Source organism: Leuciscus leuciscus (assembly GCF_965113295.1).
Source record: "Leuciscus leuciscus genome assembly, chromosome: 12".
NCBI classification, from domain to species: domain Eukaryota; kingdom Metazoa; phylum Chordata; class Actinopteri; order Cypriniformes; family Leuciscidae; genus Leuciscus; species Leuciscus leuciscus.
The window spans coordinates 25329417-25350161 of NC_138736.1; the positions used below are offsets into that span (position 1 = coordinate 25329417).

Sequence of the window (20745 nt, forward strand, 5' to 3'; positions counted from 1 at the left end):
GATAGATAGATAGATAGATAGATAGATAGATAGATAGATAGATAGATAGATAGATAGATAGATAGAAAGAATGGTAGTTTAATTGAGTCTAGGGCTTCAGAGAATTTAGATTTGAGTTTTTTGGTTGTGCACTAATGGGCCACCGTAGTCTTGGCTCAATTTGTGCATTCTGCAATGAAAGTCAATGGGTTTTTTATGATTTTTAATATTCATTTTTAAGAAAACTGTAACGCAAACCAGTCTGAAAAGATATAGCACACCAAGTTAGAACAGTATGAAGGTCTGACCCGAGTTTGGAGTATGTAGAGTTAAAGCTCTAGGAGGAGTTAGTGTCCAAAAATTTGCGTTCAGAAAAAGAATAATAATAATAAGTTTAAATAGGATTTCAGTAAGTTGGCTTTCTCAAGCCAACTTAATAAGTTTAAGTACAATATCAGTAAGTTGGCTTTTCCAAGCCAACTTAATAATAAGTTTAAATAGGATTTCAGTAAGTTGGCTTTCCCAAGCCAACTTAATAATAAGTTTAAGTACAATATCAGTAAGTTGGCTTTCCCAAGCCAACTTAATAAGTTTAAATAGGATTTCAGTAAGTTGGCTTTCTCAAGCCAACTTAATTACAGAAATGAATTACATCTGTAATTACATGCAGGTATTTCTTAAAATATATCCCTTAAACAGACAATGTGCACCAGGATACATATTCTTTAGTCTCTTGTATGAAGCATGGGAGATGATTTTTCATCCAATACTGTAATCATTATCATAGTTGAGTTTGTTTGGAGTATCTGGGTCACATGAATTGAATAAAATTTTCTGTGCTCATTTTGTCAGTCTGACCTAAAGCCAATATGTCCGCCATGGTGCCATGGACATTCTGACTTTGTAGAAAGTAGGCATATATTAATCTTACTTTTTTCAGCAAAAAATGCAATACAACTGCTAATATTAATTGTGAACATTTTCTTAAGATGTTCAAAAAAAGAAAATTAGTTTGAAAAGTAGAAAATTATAAATCGCTTAGAAGGGAGGGGATGCCAGAGCCAGATGCCTTCTAACTAATCTTTCTTTTCCAGAGCAGGGCCCTTAGGGGAGATCCTTATAGGCCCCCCTGTACACCCCTTTCTATTTCTAGGTATTTTGAGTTTTTTTTTAAAATTGCAAATTTGAATATTCACATGTTAACTGATATTATGTTTAGTTGACTATTTTTTTTTGCATTTTTAACTAGATTTTCTTGCAGGGATTCACACAGCTCGTTTTATGGTAGATCCAACCCTGCTCCTGGAGGGCTAACATCCTGCAGAGTTTGGCTCCAACCATAATCAAACACACCTTAAAAAATTACCCAAAGTCTTCAGAATTACTTAGAAAATGATGTTGTATCATAAAATACATATGTACACTGTATTTACACTGCATAAGTGCACTGCATCAAATTATTAATTTAAATGTTAGTGCATAGTAGTTAAAGACAACTAATATAAAGTGGCACCCACTTTGTATTTTGAACAACTTTATTAAATCTTAATTTTCAACAAGCCACAACGTCTTTAAGAGCTAAACACACTTGTGGTATATATGGTACCCACCAGACTTTGTGTTGGAGATTCACAAAAACTCCCAAAGCTAGATCGGCTGGTGTTGGCCAGAGAAGTTCCAAAGCACAGTGTAGAATACACAGGATCCAGAAGAGCTTTTGACTCTATCATATCACAAACATACATGTCAAAATAATGAGCACTGTACACAGACATACTCGCTCTTTAAAAAGAGAAGTAAACATCAAGTTCATTTTAAAAAGTAAAGTTCAATTATATTTTCCAAGTTTAATTTATGTAGTATTACAAATTATATTAAATTTACTTTTTCAATACTTCTTGGGACTAAATTGGCCCACTTTCTTGAGTATCCTAGTTACGTGTACTTTAAGTGTAACAGTAGTATACTAGTTGAGATATATATATATATATATATATATATATATATATATATATATATATATATATATATATTAGTGTTTGTTTGGCAACTGTACTGTTAACAATACTACAATTAAAATGATAGGTATATACTTCTAGTCCACTTTATATATTCTCCTTATACATCTCCACTCTATATCTAGTCCACACACATATCCTGTGAGTAAATTAGTTTAAGAATTTTTATTCTGCAAGTATACTGTTTTCTTTAAGTGAACTTAACATCACACTTATAGTTTACAATGTACACTTTTTTTACAATGCACTTTAAATATACTACTAAATTTCTATTTAGGTATTAATTTTAGATTTGAAATACATATTTAACTGTACTTGAAGTATATTTACAGTTGACTTCTATGTTGACTTTTAACTACTATGTACTAATGTTTTAATAATTTGATAAAATGTACTTATGTACATACTGTACATGTTTACTAATATTTGAATGCATGCATGTGATTACATCGGTAATTAATTTATAATTTATAATTATAACCTAAACGTATTCTGCTATAATAACATTGTTGACCCTTTCCTTACTACTTAACCCACTCTTAAAATGACCCATGCCACCAAACCTGTCATAAACTTACCCATGTCCCATTTCAATAGCAGCAAAATTGTTTTGAAATACAACATGAACACAATAAGTACATTGTGCTCAAGTACATACTTTTTTTTTTATTTTTATTTTTTTATGCAAGTACATAGTAGTTTAAAAGACACCTAATATTAAGTGTGACTGAGACTCCATTTACTATTTGACTGGATGTATTTGATGAAATTTAAAATGATTTATTCTGGTTAAAGCTTATAATTAAGCCAGTTTAAATTGTCAATAAAGTCATCTGTTTCTGTGTGGGTTAGACCCATTGTGTACAGGTTCAGTTCCACCCATGCACGATTCACTCTACCCCAAAGTTTATGTAAGTTTATAAGATGTATCTACTACCTCAAAGAAGCCAGTATGTTTTGGGGAAAAAACAATAATTGGCTACTATCAAAAGGGTTCGCCAGCAGCCATATCACCCTGTAGCCCAAGACTGGTTGCCCACTGAAGCTAAGCAGGGTTGAGCCTGGTTAGTACCTGGATGGGAGACCTCCTGAGAAAACCAGGTTGCTGCTGGAAGAGGTGTTAGTGAGGCCAGTAGGGGGTGCTCACCCTGTGGTCTGTGTGGGTCCTAACGCCCCAGTACAGTGACGGGGACACTATACTGTCAAAAAGCACTGTCCTTCGGATGAGACGTTAAACCGAGGTCCTGACTCTCTGTGGTCATTAAAAATTGCAGGATGTCCTTCAAAAAAGAGTAGGGGTGTAACCCCGGCATCCTGGCCAAATTTGCCGATTGGCCTCTATCCATCATGGCCTCCTAATCATCCCCATATACTGATTGGCTTCTTCACCCTGTCTCCTCTCCACCAATAAGCTGACGTGTGGTGTGCGTTCTGGCGCAACATGGCTGCCGTCGCATCATCCAGGTGGATGCTGCACATTGGTGGTGGTTGAGGAGATTCCCCCTTCCATGTAAAGCGCTTTGAGTACCCAGAAAAGCGCTATATGAATGTAACGAATTATTATTATTATTATTATTATTTAAAAGAGTAAAGTCAACTACAAGCATACTTCGAGTACTTCATAATACTTTTCTTTTGTATACCTAAATCAAAAGTTTAAGTATCTACTTTATTTTGCAATGCGGAAATAAGCAATTTTCTGTTAATATGCAGAATTACAGATTCATTAGCAGCATAACCAGTGTTTTTAAGATGATGAAAATATATTAAAATAACATGATAACAAATATTAGTAGTAGTACTAATGCTGTACAAATACTAATATCAACCAACATAATGTACAGCTAAAATAACTGGAAGCAGATGACACCGGAAGTTACAAATGGCTCCATCTGCTCTTATGTTATAAATAAAGCGGATAGTCCAAATACACACTATGAACTTTTCTGTATGCATGTTAGTATAAGCCAAGTATACTTAAGTCTTATTTTGTTAAAGGGATAGTTCACTTTGAAATTAAATTTTGGTATGTTTTAGCTTACCTCAAGGGCATCCAAGATGTAGGTGTCTTTTTTCCGCAGTAGTTTCAATTTTGATATTTTTAGGTCAAACCGTTCTTGTCTGTCAGTCATATAATGTAGGTCTGTGGTCACTGTCTCAAAGAGCATGCACAGAGTCCAAATTAAAACAATTCCCCATCGTCCAAATTAAACAATTCCCCATCGTAAGTACACAATGATGGCCTAAGACACGAAACGAGCGGTTTGTGTGAGAAAACGAACAGTATTTATATCGTTTTTACCTCTTGAACACAGCCACATCCAAGTGATCTGAGGGTGCGCTGTGTGACGTGTGCAGACTGGTGCATAGATATATACACTAGATGTCGCCTTGGCTACTGCAGTTCATTGGAAAGAAACCATAGACAAGGCGACTTCTAGTGTATATATCTATGCACCAGTCTGCGCACACGTCACACAGCAGGATGTGCGCGCCCCCTCAGATCACTTGGACGTGGCTGTGTTCAAGAGGTAAAAACGATATAAATACTGTTCGTTTTCTCACACAAACCGCTCGTTTCGTGTCTTAGGCCATCAATGGCTACTTACAATGGGGAATTGTTTAATTTGGACGATGGGGAATTGTTTTAATTTGGACTCTGTGCATGCTCTTTGAGACAATGACCACAGACCTGCATTATATGACTGACAGACAAGAACGGTTTGACCTAAAAATATCAAAATTGAAACTACTGCGGAAAAAAAGACACCTACATCTTGGATGCCCTTGAGGTAAGCTAAAACATACCAAAATTTAATTTCAAAGTGAACTATCCCTTTAAGTATATCTCATAAATACATGTGAAAGTATTCTCTCGTAGTTTTGGCTTAAAGTATACTAATAGCACATATGATTAACCTGTTTTGCACACATTTTCCACAACTCCACCTTAATTCCAATTTAACCCTTGATGTTAAGTAGAATATATAATAAACACAAATGAACATTACGTTAATAATCATGCCATTTCATTATTTTACACACTGAATCAGACTTCTTTTTCTGACGCACATACCCTGTGTCTTCACAGCACATAATCGATCACCTGTCAATACAGGTGAGCTTAAATTCCTCTTGAACATGCCAGACTTGAAGAAAGAAAGAGAAATACAAATATGAGATATAATAATTCGATCTCTGTTTTATGCTTTTAGTAAAAAAAAATAAAAAATTAAATATTAAATATTTCCAACTATATAAGTATGCACAAATTATTGATCAATTTAACAGACTGGGCTGATAAAATAAATGTTTTTTTTTTTTTTTTTTTTTTGGTGGACTCATGGTTTGAATTTCTGCCTGTTTCTCTCTAGACTGTGAACTGTGCCTGTCAGATTTTAATCTATGAATACTACAGACAAGTCTAGTGCTCCCATAGGTCCCTAGTCCAGTTGCCCCAAATCCGATGGTCCCAGTGGTCACAAGTCCAGTAGTGCCAAGGCTGCAGTGTTTGCTGCAGCTCCCTCTGAGGCAGCAACATCTTCTGCTCTTGAGCTCTCTGCCATGGACGGGAAAGCACTCATCCTTTGAGTCCGGTCTAGCCCTGGAGCCACTCAAGCCATCTGCTCACCCTGTCATGGCGGAGGCCGTGACTGCCAGCCTTGTTCTGTCACAGCCATTAGGCTACCCCAGCATATTATGTTACGGCTATGGAGGCCATCCCCGAGTTACCTGTGTTTCCTGCCTGCACTGTCAGGGCCAAGTGTACCATCTCTGTACTCCCTGGGTGACACGACCAGGAGTGCCATCTCTGTGTTCTCTGAGCACAGTGTCATTATGGCCAGGAGGGCTGTGCTCACTTCATCCAATTCTCCATCTGTTGGCCTGTTCTACACTCTCCCTATCCCATCCTCTCCCTGGCAGTGTTGGGTTGTAATGCATTAATAGTAATGCATCACCATAATAATATTACATTTTGCAGTAACTAGTAGTGTAACTAATTACTAACAAGATTTCAGTTATAATATTACACTTACCATCCATAAAATAGCTTGTTACAATGTTTCTTCTGTTGCCTCAACCCCTACTGATTTGAAATCCAACAATCCAATCATTCCTAGATTCAATGTCGCAATCTTCACAACTCATGCATGCAGTTGACGTCACCATTGAAGCAAGCTAGCTTGGATTATGGAAAAGCATACATTCAGTGACTAGAAATATTGATTACTTTGATTTTGTATCGAGAAAAGATTACATGAACACCACTGTCAAATATAAGTTTTGACAATACATTACTCTGGCATTACATGGCTTGCCCATCCACATCCTTTTGATCTCGATATACATTATATCCACCTATTATCAAAAATGTTTCAAGAAAACAAAACATTTTCTTTTGACCATATGTCAATTCTTTTGACAATCATGAAGTATAATTGTATCTGGGTAACAGGTGAATTATACACTCTAAAAAACACTAGGTTATTTTTTTCTACCCAAATGCTGGGCTGAGCCTGTTGGGTCATTTTGTTGGGTTATTTTTACCCGTGGTTGGGTAGTTTTTGTATTACCCAGCTGTTGGTTTTAGTGGCTGGGTAAATCTCACTGACAATCTCACTCAACAATACACCCCTCCCCTACCCGCCCTGCGAAGCAAAAACCCAGCGGTGGCTTTACTACAACAACCTGATCCCTGACAACCTGACTAATAATAAATAGTTACATTTGAATTTATCCTGACTTAGGGAACGTTTACAAAACAACAACAATACGATTAAAACTGAGAAGTTTTTCCTATAAGTTTTCCGCATACATTGTCAAAACCATCCCCATTCACACATATCCGCGAAAACAACTAAAAACTCTGTATTCTGCTGCCAGGCCATTAGATGGAGATGAAACACTATAGACTGAACATGTAATACGCATGTGCATGACGTCATCGTTTCCACAGATTCACGTTTTTTGTTGTTTACATGGAGACCTTTTTCCAAAACATGCACTTTGAAAACAGTTTTCAAAAGCTTATGTTTTCAGGCACCCGAAATGCTGTTGTCTTGTAAATAAATGGCCTAAATGCATAAAAAGTTTTACATTTTTATTTCAAAACGCTGTCATGTAAACAGCCCCTTAGTCTGAAATTATTAACTCTAATATATTATGTTGTCTCCACTGTAACTGCAAATCTGCGTCCAGGGTTAAATACATACTAGAGCTTGGGATAGATGGAGTATGGGGCATGATTATAGATTTCTGACTAACTGCTTGACTTTAGTTAAGTTGTTATGCAGTTGCATTCACTATAGGGGGCTAGACAAAAATACTATCAAAATAATAGCAAACATTACTTCATAGAGCTAGCCATAACCTCTGATTATTTTTTTAGCTTTAATTAATGCCGAGTTCACACTGAACGATTTTAGGCCCGATTTTCGCTCTCGCCGACAGGTTTTGTGAGATCGCCGTCAAATGCCCGAAATCATAGGCAAATTGGTGGTCGTTCATGTGAGTGACAATCACGCAGAGTGAATGATCAAAGACACGATCTGAGAGAGTCACCAAATACTAAATATCTGGACCTGTCGGCGATTCAAAATCCTGCTGTGTGAAAGTGTTCTGACTGAAAACTACATTGGCGATGACCTACAGCCAATGAGAGAGCAAGATACAGAGCAGCGGGGAGTTCGGGGAGGATATATCTGTATTTTACAGAATATCAGTATTTTAATAGATATATTTACAATTATATCAAACAGAAACAAAGCACACACATTTGCTTGACCAGCAGCAACAGCAGCACATTGCAAAATTATTTATTTACCCCCAACTCTCTTTGCAGAACACACAGTCCTTGCTCCCCTCGTCTTCCCAACCATTTCCTCCAGCATAAACTGTTTATTTTTCTCTTTTTCACTGCAAATCAGTGCAAGACAATTTGGATCGCAATCTTCTTGCAGGCTATCATTTTTAATAACAATTTCAGTCTCGCGCGAGAACTCCGGTCTCATGCACACGTGATCTTGTGTTATTTCCTTATCACTTCTCGCGTGTTTGGTTGTGAAATGTAGTTTGCGGACCAGACAGAAGTTGTCAGCAATTCTTTCTTTTGTAAAGTCATGCAGTGTAAATCCCCCTGTCGCCGATCCATCGTGCGGTGTGAACACAGCAGCAACTGAATGTTACCCCAGATAGTCATGCTGTGTGAAAAGAACAGTGACCCGACTACTTTGAACATCGTGCAGTGTGAACTCGGCATAAGTTGTTATATAGGCGACTGTAGGGGGCTAAACGGAACTACTATTTAAATAATGGCAAGCATGGGTGGCCTATTAAATAGCATAAGCCATAACCTCTGGCTAAAGATCAGACTGGCGAGTTTGTGATTGTGGGATCCACGTAAAAGAACATGACCCATTGGTAATCAAATGAACGAGTACAGTAAGAGTAAAACAGAATAATCAACTGTCAGATAACTTATTATACACTGTAAAATCCAACAGTGATTCTAACTAACACTTAGGCCTATTAGTTAACTTTTACTTAATTGTAAAAATCTAGTAATCTGTACTATTCACATACTATGCTTTGTTTACTAAGAAAACCCAAGTTAAGATTAATTGATTGGTTTGAGTGTGGTTTTTGAGGAAGGGAAAATCTTAATGGATGTTTCACTCATTTCCTCCACTTCTGCAGTTATTTTTCTCTGTTTGCATTCACTCATTTCCCAAAGTCATCTTGAATGTTGAAATTTTAATACAACTGAAAAATTTGAGAAAACATCACATAAGCTGACTTTATAAATTGATGTTGATTTTCTTTTTTTTAGTCACCATTATGGCGATTAGTGATCCCTTTGGTTGGGCACTTGGAACTTCATTTATACTATTGTAATACTCTTCCCATTACTGCTGTGATTGCAACAATATAATATATATATACATATTATTATATACATATATGCATACATATATGTATATAATAATAAATATATATATATATATATATATTATTATATACATATATGTATACATATTGTCATGAATGCTACTGGAGGCAAGATGTAGGATCCAAATGCAGCTTTATTGGCTGGGGAAATCCAGAGGCGTAATCCAATGTACAGGCTAGGGTCATACACAGGCAGGCAGTCAAAACAAAGAAAGAAACAAAACAAACAAACAGGCAGGGAACAGGGCAAGATATCAAAAACCAAGAAACAAGAAAACCAGGGAAACGCTCAGAAATGCAGTGTAACACTTAACAAGACTTCGCGGTGAGTGACTGAATAAACATGGTATAAATAGACTGAGACTAACAGGATGATGTGACACAGGTGAATGCAATCAGTGAATGAGGTACAGGTGAATGTGATCAGTGATAAGTGATGATGAGTCCGAGCAGTGAGTTATGGGAAATGTAGTTTGTGAGTGATAATAGTCTTATGTGGAGTGCCCTCTGGTGGCTCTCAAGGGCACTCCAGCTGGTGACCGTTACATAGCCCCCCCTTTAAGGAGCGGATTCCAGACGCTCCTAAAACTGTCCAGGAGGGAGGTGGAGCGGAGGCGGACCCGGGGGCGGGATGGAGGGCCAGGCCCGTGCAGCGGAAGAGGACCTGAAGACTCCGGCAGGGCGGAAGGCCAGGGCGGAGCAGGCTGTGCAGGCGACCAGGGCGGAGCAGGCTGTGCAGGCGACCAGGGCGGAGCAGGCTGTGCAGGCGACCAGGGCGGAGCAGGCTGTGCAGGCGACCAGGGCGGAGCAGGCTGTGCAGGCGACCAGGGCGGAGCAGGCTGTGCAGGCAGCCCTTCAGGCGGCCAGGGCGGAGACGACCCTTCAGGCGGCCATGGCACAGGAACAGACACCGGCTCAGGAACAGGAACAGACACAGGGACAGGAACAGACACCGGCTCAAGGACAGGAACAGACACCGGCTCAGGTACAGGAACAGACACCGGCTCAGGAACAGACAGCGTGACAGCGGCCATCTCTGTTGAGGGCTCAGGTTCAGGCATGTCAGCGGCTATCTCTGCAGAGGGCTCAGTCGACGTGGCAGCAGCCATTTTGACCAGAGACACTGGCTCGGTGGCGGCCATCTTGTCTGGAGACACTGGTTTGGCGGCGGCCATCTTGTCTGGAGACACTGGTTCAGCATACGTGACTTGAACAGACTCTGGATCGGCGGCGACCATCTTGTCTGGAGTCACTGGCACGGCGGCGGCCATCTTGTCCGGAGACACTGGCTCGGCAGACGTGACTTGAACAGACACTGGATCGGTGGAGGCCATCTTGTCCGGAGACACTGGCTCGGTGGCGGCCATCTTGTCCGGAGACACTGGCTCGGCGGCGGCCATCTTGTCCGGAGACACTGGCTCGGCGGCGGCCATCTTGTCCGGAGACACTGGCTCGGCGGCGGCCATCTTGTCCGGAGACACTGGCTCGGCGGCGGCCATCTTGTCCGGAGACACAGGCGTGGATTCGGCCATCTTGTCCGAAGACACAGGCGTGGAGCCGGCCATCTTGTCCGAAGACACAGGCGTGGAGCCGGCCATCTTGTCCGAAGACACAGGCGTGGAGTCGGCCATCTTGTCCGAAGACACAGGCGTGGAGTCGGCCATCTTGTCCGAAGACACAGGCGTAGAAAGAGGAAGAGGAACAGATTCAGGCTCAGGCTCAGGCTCAGGCTCAGGATCAGGATCAGGATCAGGATCAGGATCAGGATCAGGATCAGATTCGGTCTCAGCGGGACGAGACTCTGGACGGGCGGACGTGACGTGGAACTCTGGCTCGGGCTCGGCAGGACTGTCGTGAAGCTCTGGCTCTGGCTCGGCAGGACTGACGTGAAGCTCTGGCTCTGTCTCGGCAGGACTGACGTGAAGCTCTGGCTCTGGCTCGGCAGGACTGACGTGAAGCTCTGGCTCTGGCTCGGCAGGACTGACGTGAAGCTCTGGCTCTGGCTCAGCGCGCTCTGAGCTTGACGGGACCAGCATCAGCGAGGGCTTTGAGCTGGGTAGGACCAGCGGCGAAGAGGACTTTGAGCTGGACAGGACCAGCGATGAAGTGGGCTCTGAACTGGACGGAACCAGCGGCGAAGAGGGCTCTGAGCTGGGCGGGACCAGCGGCGAAGAGGGCTCTGAGCTGGACGGGACCAGCGGTGAAGAGGGCTCTGTGCTGGACGGGACCAGCGGTGAAGAGGGCTCTGTGCTGGACGGGACCAGCGGTGAAGAGGGCTCTGTGCTGGACGGGACCAGCGGTGAAGAGGGCTCTGTGCTGGACGGGACCAGCGGTGAAGAGGGCTCTAGCTTGGCGGGCATGTCGCTTGCTGTCTCAGGTGCGGCGGGCATGACGCTCTCAGTCTCAGGGGCGGCGGGCATGACGCATACTGCCTTGGCTTCGGCAGATTTGGCGTGAAGTGCGGGCTCGGCTGGACTGGCGTGAAGTGCGGGCTCGGCTGGACTGGCGTGAAGTGCGGGCTCGGCTGGACTGGCGTGAAGTGTGGGCTCGGCTGGACTGGCGTGAAGTGCGGGCTCGGCTGGACTGGCGTGAAGTGCAGGCTCGGCTGGACTGGCGTGAAGTGCAGACGGTGACATGGCGTGCCACGGAAGGAAGCTCTCCAGACATCTGGAGAGTGCCTCTCTCCAATCCAGACCGGAGAGATCAGGGAGCTCCCTCGGGTCGACCTCCTTAGCCCCCAGCCGGTAACACAACTTAATAGCCTCATCACCCAGAGAGCAAGAGGTAGCGAGAGGAACAAACCCCCAGGTGTACTGGAACAGATCGAGGCTATCCAGGGCCAAGGCCGCAATCTGTCCAGCGAACTCCCGGCTCATGCTGGGAAGATCAGGCGAGATCCGTACTGCTGGATTTCTGGAGGTCATAGCTGCTGGATCTGGGTGTGGCGAAGTCTTCTGTCATGAATGCTACTGGAGGCAAGATGTAGGATCCAAATGCAGCTTTATTGGCTGGGGAAATCCAGAGGCGTAATCCAATGTACAGGCTAGGGTCATACACAGGCAGGCAGTCAAAACAAAGAAAGAAACAAAACAAACAAACAGGCAGGGACCAGAGGCAAGAGAGTAATCCAGGGAACAGGGCAAGATATCGAAAACCAGGGAAACGCTCAGAAATGCAGTGTAACACTTAACAAGACTTCGCAGTGAGTGACTGAATAAACATGGTATAAATAGACTGAGACTAACAGGATGATGTGACACAGGTGAATGCAATCAGTGAATGAGGTACAGGTGAATGTGATCAGTGATAAGTGATGATGAGTCCGAGCAGTGAGTTATGGGAAATGTAGTTTGTGAGTGATAATAGTCTTATGTGGAGTGCCCTCTGGTGGCTCTCAAGGGCACTCCAGCTGGTGACCGTTACACATATATGCATACATATATGTATATAATAATAATAAATATAAATATATATAAATATATAAATATATATATATATATATATATATATATATATATATATATATATATTTATTATTATTATATACATATATATATATATATATATATATGCATATATGTATACATATACTACATTTGTGACAATCTTGCAATTGATCATACTTGAGTCACAGACTTCAACATTCAGGCTGCAAAACACAACAATGGTAACAATTATATTTTATTTAAAGTAAATTATCAAGTACTCTCTACAGTTCTTTTTTAGTTACTAGAACTCTTGTGAAAGTGAACTATACTAACTAAGCATTTGTTAGTACCACATACTATTCCTATTTCACTTTACATGTTTTTTTGTTTTTTTTAAGGCAATCGGTTTGCATGCTTTTTTTTAAGTAAGTCCAGCTAATTAGATTTTACAGTGTCTACAGGCGATGAAACGGGAACTCGCGAGCTCATTCAAACCCTGCAGGCTCGCATGATCATTCCCCACGCTCTCGCGCTTGATCTTAGGCTTGTTTGAGATGAGCAAAATCTGTGCAGAACCGATCACCGGTGATCAGTGCGAGATGCATGCCGGTTAGAAATGTGTCCGAGTGCGGTCCGCCTTGCTCTGATGTCATGCTGACGTATGTCAAAAATCTCTCGCGAGCGCAAGGCGGACGTGTCGGATTCTGCAGTCGGGCGCATTTGCTCTCCACTGACTGCGCTGATCAAAAGCACGATGGGAAACGACTTGCTTGATGACACAGCTTAATGCTCATTGGTTTAAACCACCGTATTGTTCTCTCTAGAAGAGGGAACGAGTATTGCGTAAGTTGCATACGCTACGGGTAAAGTCATCTTTTCTCGAGATCTGAAGCCAGAATGGGTGTGGCTTAGCGTATATAAAGACGGGCTCAACAGGCTGAACTCTGGTTTTCATTGACTGAAGCGAATAAGCTTGTGGCGCGAGCACGGCAGGTTACGCAATACTCGTTCCCTCTTCTAGAGAGAACCGAGGTTACGTTAGGTAACCGAGTACGTTCTCTTACGAGAGGTTCTCTCGTATTGCGTAAGATGCTTACGCTACGGGAACCTCTTGTCAACGCCGTGCGCGCCGAGCATCACTGCATGAGTCCCAGGGAAGCCCGGGGGACACAACATGCGGGAACAGGTGGCCAGCTCATTGCGCAGCGGCGAACACACACACAGCAGAAAAAGGATACTGTCGCCGGATAGCTCAACAGGCACGGATGGCTGAAGGTGGCGAAGACGGCCGGCTTCCTCAGACGCTTCCTAGGCTTGCTGGTTGCTTGCTTCAACGGCGGCGGCTTCTCAAGATCCAGCGATGCGAAGAGCTTCGCTGAAGAGATGAAAATCAGAGTTCAGCCTGTTGAGCCCGTCTTTATATACGCTAAGCCACACCCATTCTGGCGGGCTGTGACGCGTAGAGGGCGCGAAGTCACGCAGGGCTCACCGATAGGCTGCAGCAGTTGCCGCAGGTCAGCCAATGAGCACGCTTATACAGCCTGCTATGGTCTGCTGGCTGCCGCACTGCGTTGACAATATATACAAGATTAAGGATAATTTTTTGGCTTCAGATCTCGAGAAAATATGACTTTACCCGTAGCGTAAGCAACTTACGCAATACGAGAGAACCTCTCGTAAGAGAACACATGTCTGTATTAAAGAAACAATTATTGATAAACATGTATTTGGAATGGAATTAAATAAGTACTTTGTGTGTCTTGTTCATTATATTTGTTTTCATATAAAAGAAACAGAACTTAAATTAGGCTACATCTAGTTAATTAGCAGCACTGTGCACGAGCGTGAATCCCGCGATATCCATCTTTGATCTCGCAGGTGTCAGATCCACTGTGAGAAGAGAGGACTGTCCGGCTTGCCTGCACTTTTTTCACTCCTCCTCTCACTGCAGCCGCCTACTCAAGCATACATTTCAGGCGAGGCAAGGCGCATCTCAAACAAGCCTCTTCTCTCGCCTGCTGCTTTTGTTTGCTCAAACATTTTTGCCAGTCGAGGGGCGGGACTTACTGTTTTAATAACCTCAAATGTCATTGGTTATTTTCCCTTTTCCGGAAGTCAGTTGTGATTGGACTCCTGTCCAATGACCCGTAATTCACTTGACTAGAAACATGAGACATCACCAGAGAATGTCTAATAGGAAGAGAATTGGCACTCTCTGGTTACTTCCGGTTTCTGGACTGGCTGCTTTACGGCAATCCTTCAGTCACTTTGGTGCTTTCGCGCTCTGCACTTTCTTTTCTCTCGAGGCATCGACAACACAGCTGACACAGGTAAATACACGTGCTAGACGAGTTTTTGTTTTGTTTGTTTCTGGTCCCGCTTCGGATGCCACGATGCCATCAAGTGGTATCTCTGGTCGTAATCAGTCCTTCACTGACCAATCAGCGTTCATTAGCAGAATGCTAGCGTGTTATGGGCAACAACAACTCAACCTGTAAGAAATCGAAAGGACATAAGTACTCGTTCATTCAACTTTCGACCTATAACCCATGTTGAACTTGCAAAACCTACAATCAAATCTGAGATTTCTCAACGGCAATCGGGTGAAAGAGACAAATTTAGCCGTCTAGCCCCATAGACTCCCATTCATTTTGCACTCATGGGCGATCACCCCCAGTGGATCTCTGGTAGTGATGTTACGTTCGTGAACGAATTGTTCTTTTTGAACGAATCCTTTAGGTGAACGAATCGTTCTCGTTCACGTAATCCATTGACTCATATTTCTCGTTCACTGAAATGTGAAATCCCTCCCTCCACAGCAGCGCGGCGCTATTAGCAGCGCATGCGCAGCTCAGTGAACCGGTGTTTTCAACCTGTCAAAGAATGAACCTAGAGCCAATAGCCTTCGAGTATGAGATGTGACGGAGCATGTGATTTGTTGGATGTAGTGAACGAATACGCCCTTCACTGACTGTGACCGAGTTGCTTTTGAGTCTGAACGAGAGAGAGATCTTATCGTTTGTGAACGAGTTGAACGAACTGGTACATGTCGTTCATGAACGAAAATAACCAGTTGTTTGAACGATAATGATGGCGAACCGATATAGCTAGGTTTGTGTAGTTAGCATGTTTGCATCAAAGAAAGAAATGTACACTTTACCATTGTAATGAAAACAGGTTAATAACACAAGCTAATGGTTAAATATAACAAAGACAAATTAACATCGTCATTTTTTACTTGGTTTGAGCTAAGGGGGGTGCACTTGACTGTTTACTTGATTTAAATTTGCACTTCTCGTTACCTGCTTTTCTTATATTTTGTTTGTGTGTTTTAGTCTTAGTTCTGTGGTATTTTGCACTTGAACAATTTACTTGACTACTTGTGTTCAGTTTGTATTATCAAAAATGAATTCATTACGTTTTATTCATGTCATATGCACTTCTCTAAAAACTAAAACAAACCAAAAAAAATGACAGTATTGGTTAGGTCTCATTTGAGTAACGTCAGCAAATAGCATTTCAGTTCGGGCTGTGAAGGGGCATGTATTTGGTTGGATCTACTGAACGAATATGCCTATCACTGACTGAGATCGCTCTGTTTTGAGTCTGAGAGAGAGAGAGAGATCTCGTTCGTGAACGAATTGAACTAACAGGTACTTTCGTTCGTGAATGAGAGTACTGGGTAGATCGGTCATTTAGCATGTGATTCAATCTCATTCAAAGCGCAGTTATCAGGTGTGCACATATAATTGTTTATATATTCAACATACAGAACATCAACGTTTAATATAATCCCAGATTTATGAATGTGTATGTCTGACTAAACAATTAAAATGTTAATTATGCAAGAAAACCTTGGTTAGGTCATTTGAACTATTTAGACTTATGTTATTAATTTAGTAAATAAGGCACACATTTTATCAAAGTCAAATCACTTTTTTTTTTGTAACAAGTAAATACGTTCGTTAAAACATAGCATAAAATACACTCTTTTTCGCCTCCTGCTGCAGTATATATGTAATATGAAGAAATTATCACTGAACGAATCAGTGAACGAATCTGAACGAATCATTTTGGTGAACGAACTGAAAATGAACGAGTCTCTGGAAAGAATCAAAATTTCCACCACTAATCTCTGGTGGAACTACAACCACAATTCGGTACAATAGGACTTAATAGGAAGTGCCAAGGCTCTCCGTAGACGGGCTCTGACATCACTTAATTTGTTTTATTTATTGTGGTTTATTAATGTGTAATGTGATTTAATGCATTGTTAATGATACTCAGATACTTTAGAATAGATTCTTACCAGATACTTTATTAACAGGAAGTCTTACTAGTGATTGCATTGTGTTGCGCACACACACACACACACACACACACACACACACACACACACACACACATCAATTATATATATATATACTTTTTAAAAGTACATTTTTAAAATAGATAAGTGACAAAACTGACAATAGCGCAGTAGAAAAGGGAAAATTACACTATTGCAGAGATGGACAAGCTCAAATCAAACATACCTTTCCTTGGCATGGCTTCTCTGATGCTTCAGAAACACACCAAAGATGAGCTCCCATCTTACATGTTTTACAGCGCACTCCCTGTTTAGAGTTGCCTAAAACAGACATGGGAAAGAGACTTAAACATGCTTCAGAATTTAAACGGGTCATGAAATAAGAATTTTTTTTACATTTTTTTTTTTTATTCTTATTTTAATATGTTATTTTTTTAGTAATGTTTGTTTTTGCAAAACATGATTATTTTCCACCCTCATTCCATCTCTTAGAATGTCACTGCATAATGCTTCTTGTCACCAACTGCTGGGAGGGCAACAAAAGTGATAATTAGCTGTTGATGTGTTGTTGTAGAGCCGGCCAGGTGCAAATGTCTACCATAGTCACAACATCATAGCAACATCACAATGTTGAGGAAGTAAACTTCTTTTTTTGAAAGAAGTGCTTTTTTTCATTTAGGAGGAATTTCTGAGGTCTGAAACTTACGGTATTTTTTATAGTACAATGACCTCTTATATGTCAAAAGACCACGAAAAAAATTATTCCTCATGTCATGACTCCTTAAAAATTGAATAATTGACAATAATTGAAAATCAAAACAATCAAGCCTACACAATAAAAGCTTAATGTATAATACCAAAAAAATTACAGATCAGTCACTTTCCTCTAGTCCATAGCAAAAACACTTCTGCCTTTCTTTCAGTCCTGATGCTATGCAGTTTTTTGTTTGTTTTTGTTTTTACCTTTATTTAACCAGGAAGAGACTCGTTTAGATTAAAAATCTCTTTTTCAAGAGTGTCAGACAGGCAGCAGTACAACCATACATACAGACACAGAATAGACAAAAATAATAAAAACATAAAACAACTAAAATAGCAGATCCCTTGAAGTCAACCACAATCCTTAACATATCAGGCAGAACATCTACAGCCAGATGTGGCTGCCTCAAATTCAGTTAACGTCCTCTTATAAGCAACCAATGAGACAAGCTTATTTAATTTCATGGATTTCTGTAACTTGTTCCATGTAGAGGGAGCAGCAAACTTAAACACCTTTTTTCCCAGATCAGTTCTAACCTTTGGAACAGACAGAAGGAAAAGATCCTGGGAACGAAGATTGTAAGTCCCGATATTATTTACATTGATGTAGGTCAGAAGGTAGGATGGAAGTAGACCTAAAATAGCCTTATATATGAAGATATACCAGTGTTGAAGTCTCCGTGTTGATAGAGAAGACCATCCAACACGTTCATACAGTTCACAATGGTAAGTGAGGACTTTAAGACCAGTGATGAACCTCAGAGCTCCATGGTATACAGTGTCCAGTGCATGTAAACTTTGAGATGAAGCATGCATATATAAGACATCACCATAGTCAAGTATACACATAAAAGTGGCAGCAACTAATCTCTTTTTAGATTCGAACGAGAGGCAGGATTTTATTCTAAAATAAAACCCTAGTTTAAGTTTTAATCTTTTTGCTAGCTGCTGAATCTGAAGGGTAAATATCTGTATTTAGAAACACATTCAATCTTCATACCCTGAGAAGTGAGGATTGGAGGCAGATTTGATTTGAATTTGAAAAAAGCATGACTTTAGTTTTTTCAGCATTTAAAACAAGTTTTAAATCATAAAGGTTCTGTTGAAGCATGTTAAAATCAAGTTGTAATTGGGAGAGGGCCTGGTCTGCTGTAGATGCTGAGCAATACAGTACAGTGTCGTCCGTTATGATCAATGTTATTTATATAGAGGATGAAAAGCAATGGCCCCAAGACTGACCCCTGAGGCATGCCTTTTGTTGTTTTGAGATAGCAAGAGGTGTTGCCCTCCGCCTGCACACACTGAGTTCTGTCTGTAAGATAATTAACAAACCAGCTGACAGTTTGTTCCGAAAGTCCAGCGCTCAACAGTCTGTGCTTAAGCACTATGTGGTTCACTGTATCAAATCCCTTAGAAAGGTCAATAAAAAGGGCTACACAATGCTGCTTGTTGTCTATGGATTAAATAAAGTCATTTAAAACCTTAAGAGCTGCCAACGTTGTACTATGTCCTTTTCTAAAACCAGATTGGAAGTCAGATAAAACATTGTTACTGTAAAAAAAATTTTTTAATTGATCACTGACAAGAGACTCTAGAACCTTGACCAGGACAGACAATTTAGAGATTGGTCTGTAGTTATTTAAGATAGAAGGGTCACCGCCTTTAAGGAATGGAAGGAAGGAATGACATTTGTGTTCAAGCACAGATTAAAATATTAGTTAAAGGCACAACAATACAATTTGCTGCTAACTTTAAAAAATAAGGATCCAGTTTATCAGGGCCTGCAGATTTTGCTGTGTCCAAATGTTTGAGGGCTTTATTTACGTCTAAAACTGTAATAGGACAAACCAACAGTCTCCACTGTAGGGGAACACTCATGTTGGGTATTGAGTGACTCAAATAATAATCCTGAGGCTATGAAATGTTCATTGAAACAATCAAGTATTTTGCTCTTATCAGTAAGTTTTTGAGAGTCTATCACAGTGCTTGAAGGAAGCTCCTGGCCTTTACTTTTTTCTGATAATGATTTGATAGTTTTCCAAAATTTTGATGTATTATTCAGGTTATGAGTGGTTTGAGAAAGAAAGTGATCAGCTTTGGCTTTTCTAATTTTGAGAGTACATGCATTGCGCAGTTGCCTGAAAACCAGCCTGTCAGAGTTCTCATTTGATTTTCTGGCTTTTGCCCATGCCACATTGCGCTCATGGAGGATATTTGCTAAATCAGGAGAAAACCAAGCATTGTTTCAACCTTTAACTCTGTATTTCTTTAGTGGAGCATACTTATTAATTATATTGACAAACCCCTCATGAAAGAGGTTCCAGGCACTAGTATCAACATCTTTACTGATATTTTTTTCCCAGTCAAAATTAGATAAATCATGAAGGAATTCTTGTTCTGAGAAGTGCTTCATATTACGCTTGACTATAATACGTGGTTTGGTTTTAGATATTTTAGTATTTCTAACTGTTGCTACGACACAGTGGTCGCTGATGTCATTTGCAAATATGGAAGCAGGTAAGTACTTATGAGGAACATTAGTTAAAATTACATCTAATAGCGATGATTTTTCCGGGTTTTTAAAGTTTGGCCGTGTGGGACTGTCAACAATCTGAAAGAGATTTAGTGAATCACAATTAGCTCTGAAATCATCAGATATTGGTTGTAACCAATTCCAATTTAGGTCTCCGAAGACTAGTTAAAATCCGAAAGGAGTTGCATTAAGGAGGGCAGAGCACCGCTAACAGCTGAAGGTGTCCTGTAACAACCAACGACCGTTATACAAAGTGATTTAGAGACTTTGAGCTCCAAGGCTAAAAATTCTAACTGTTTAACTAACGATATTGATAGCAATACATTCACTTGATACTGGTTTTTGATGTAGATTGCTACACCCCCACCCTACACCCCCACCCCCACCGGTCAGTCCTAAAAACATTATAACCGCTTATATTGATTTCTTTATCTGAAACCGATTTACTTAACCAGGTTTCAGACAAGACAATTACATCAGAATCTGTAGAGTTAGCCCAGATACGCAACATGCCCATTTTAGGAACAAGACTACATGCATTCAAATGAAAGAAACCAAGACCTGACCTTTCTTTAAAATCCGCCGGGGTGTTAAAGCCTATAGGGGTGTCTGGGCCTGGGTTTGGCTGCACATTTCCTGACATTAACAGTAATAAAGCAATTAAACATTATAGCTGAAATGATTTATTGTACGATTCATTGCTTCTCCGGTCAAAATTGGAGTCTTGGAGCACACAAGAGACAGTGGTAAAGTTGTCACACAACGTCATGA

The 20745-nt window shown here is 40.9% G+C and overlaps 1 protein-coding gene across 1 annotated transcript in view; it reads right to left on the minus strand.

Annotated features, from left to right (window-relative positions):
* Positions 1-20745, minus strand: part of LOC309510685 (SH3 and cysteine-rich domain-containing protein 2-like) — a gene marked incomplete at its 5' end in the record, with an annotated part of 61396 nt that overhangs the window by 40129 nt on the left and 522 nt on the right. Inside the window, 3 exons of the mRNA XM_082185558.1 lie at positions 1590-1702; positions 5074-5146; positions 16909-17003. Coding sequence (XP_082041684.1) covers positions 1590-1702; positions 5074-5146; positions 16909-17003 — 281 coding nt within the window. The remainder of the gene's footprint in view (positions 1-1589; positions 1703-5073; positions 5147-16908; positions 17004-20745) is intronic.